The 2,623-nt window shown below is 38.2% G+C and overlaps 1 protein-coding gene across 1 annotated transcript in view; it reads left to right on the forward strand.

The window, feature by feature from the left end:
• LOC122556387 (serine-rich adhesin for platelets-like) overlaps positions 1 to 2,623 on the forward strand; it is a 144,495-nt gene that overhangs the window by 30,957 nt on the left and 110,915 nt on the right. The window contains exon 14 of the mRNA XM_043703021.1: positions 1,834 to 1,932. Coding sequence (XP_043558956.1) covers positions 1,834 to 1,932 — 99 coding nt within the window. The remainder of the gene's footprint in view (positions 1 to 1,833; positions 1,933 to 2,623) is intronic.

Here is a 2,623-nt window from a genome sequence, read left to right on the forward strand (position 1 = left end):
TGTTGGTTAACTTCATTTGTGTAGCACCATCGAACAAACGAGAGGAGAGTTGAAGAAAGTGATTCCTTCATCGTAATCTCAGCCAGTCTAGGAATGGAACTGGTGCCGTTGGTATCAAACATTCCATGGCAAACTGGCCATCCAGTCAACATTATGGAATAAACAAATTAAAAATGATAATGTTATCTCCTATCAGAAAACAAAATCCCAACAATGATCATTACTGTTGACCTAAGTAATTAATAATGAATTTCAATCAATTTGCTGCTCTCTGCAATGGCAAAATTAACATTTTTTAAAAATTCCTGCGTAGTCAGGTAGTGTGGCCGAGCGGTCTAAGACGCTGGATTTAGGCTCCAGTCTCTACGGAGGCGTGGGTTCAAATCCCATTGGTGCGAGTTGCAGTTTGCCCAGCCGCAGGTTAAAGTTGTTGGCAGCATGGTGGCATGGTGGCACAGTGGTTAGCACTGCTGCCTCACAGCGCCAGAGACCCGCGTTCAATTCTCGCCTCAGGCGAATGACTGTGTGGAGTTTGCACATTCTCCCCATGTCTGCGTGGATTTCCTCCAGGTGCTCCGGTTTCCTCCCACAGTCCAAAGATGTGCAGGTTAGGTGAATTGGCCATGCTAAATTGCCCATAGTGTTAGATGAAGGGGTAAATGTAGTAAATGGTTGTGGGTGAGTTGCGCTTCAGCGGGTCGGTGTGAACTTGTTGGGCCAAATGGCGTGTTTCCACACTGTAAGTAATCTAATCTAATCTATTCATAAAATGTGTATGCAAATTTTATTATTGCGATCAGGTGACAATATGAAGTGATTAAATATTTTCGTCTTGGTTATTCCATTGAAGTAAACATTATCATTTGGCCTGACTATGAAACTGAATAATTGCTTTTGTTCTCTGATTGAACATCAACAGCTCCATCATCTTCACCTTCAACATCTGAGGAAACTACTTCAACAGAACCATCTACAACTATAACCACATCTGAGACCACATCATCCTCAACAGGTAAAACAGCAGGTTCAAAGGTCGTTCTGACAAATCACTTTAAAAAATGCCACAGTTAATTCCTACACTGACAGTGCAGTCGACAATGACTAAATGGGAGAGCTGAAAGCAAAAGAACTGCAGATGCTGATTTGTCGGAAACAAAAACAGAAACTGTTGGAAAACATTGAGTTCTGAAAAAGGATCACAGACTTGAAACATTAATGATGCTTTCTATGCACAGATGCTGTCAGACCTGCTGAATGTTTTTGGCAATTTCTGCTTTTCTTTCTAAATGGGAAAATATTCATTTATTTTCAGAATTTCATGGCTAATCGTTGTCTTTCAATTAAATTTCTCAGAATATCTCTTCTCAATAAATATTAATACCACACACTAAAATTTGAAGACATTTGGTATCTCCTTAGATGTGCAAGTTTCATTTAGTTTCCTAATGGCATAAATTGGAAGTCATACACCAGCCCTCTGATGATGTTTCTTACAAAGAACTACCAACACTTCTTCTATTGACAGTGGCTATTACAGTGTTTCTCACACAGAGATATTCTTATCCAGCTTAATATTGGATAAATATCGTCACATAACAGATTACTTTCATGACATGCTTGAAATATATTAGAAATTTATACAAACCTTTCCTGATCATGGAAGACCTGGCTGTAGCAAACCAGCTCACTCACATCAGCTGCTGTAGAATTTAAGTGTGTCAGAACAAAGTCATCAATCGGTTTGAGTCGAATTCAGTGTAGTGTTTCTTGTAATGTTTCACTATTTATGAATACAGGATGCCTTGTAGTGTTTCATTGATGTTTCATTCTTAGAATATGTGACATCTTCTGGGACCTCTGAAGGAAACACTTCCACAGGGCCAACTACCTCTGAGATTACTTCGACAGCTTCCACAACACCAGAAACAACAGGTAGGATTTATTACAATCCAGCCATCAAGCAGTATAGTTAAATTTACTGTATGTCCAGCAGACCATGGTGCTGCACCTTCTTTGCAGACAGATGAGTGTTGGTTAGTCTCATTTGTGTAGCACCATCCGACAAACGAGGAGAGAGTTGAAGAAGACGAGACCGTCATCGTAATCTCAGCCAGACTAGAAAGTAAACTGGTGCCATTGGCATCACATTCCATCATAACCTAGCCATCCAACCAACATTATGGAATAAACAAATTAAAAATGATAATATTATCTTCTATTATAAAGTAAAATCCAAATAATGGTCATTACTATTAACCTGAGTAATTAATAATGAACATCAAACAATTTCCTGCTTTCTGCAATGGCAAAATTAACATTTTTTTTTAAATGTCCTGCGTGTATTCATAAAATGCATGTGCAAACTTTATTATTGCAATCAGGTGATAATATGAAGTGATTAAATATTTTTATGTTTGTTATGTTTTATAATCCATTGAAGTGATCATTATCATTTGGTCTGACTATGAAACTGAATAATTGCTTTTGTTCTCTGATTGAACATCAACAGCTCCATCATCTTCACCTTCAACATCTGAGGAAACTACTTCAACAGAACCATCTACAACTATAACCACATCTGAGACCACATCATTCTCAACAGGTAAAACTGCAGGTTCAAAGG

This window comes from Chiloscyllium plagiosum, chromosome 13, assembly GCF_004010195.1.
Source record: "Chiloscyllium plagiosum isolate BGI_BamShark_2017 chromosome 13, ASM401019v2, whole genome shotgun sequence".
Lineage (NCBI taxonomy): Eukaryota > Metazoa > Chordata > Chondrichthyes > Orectolobiformes > Hemiscylliidae > Chiloscyllium > Chiloscyllium plagiosum.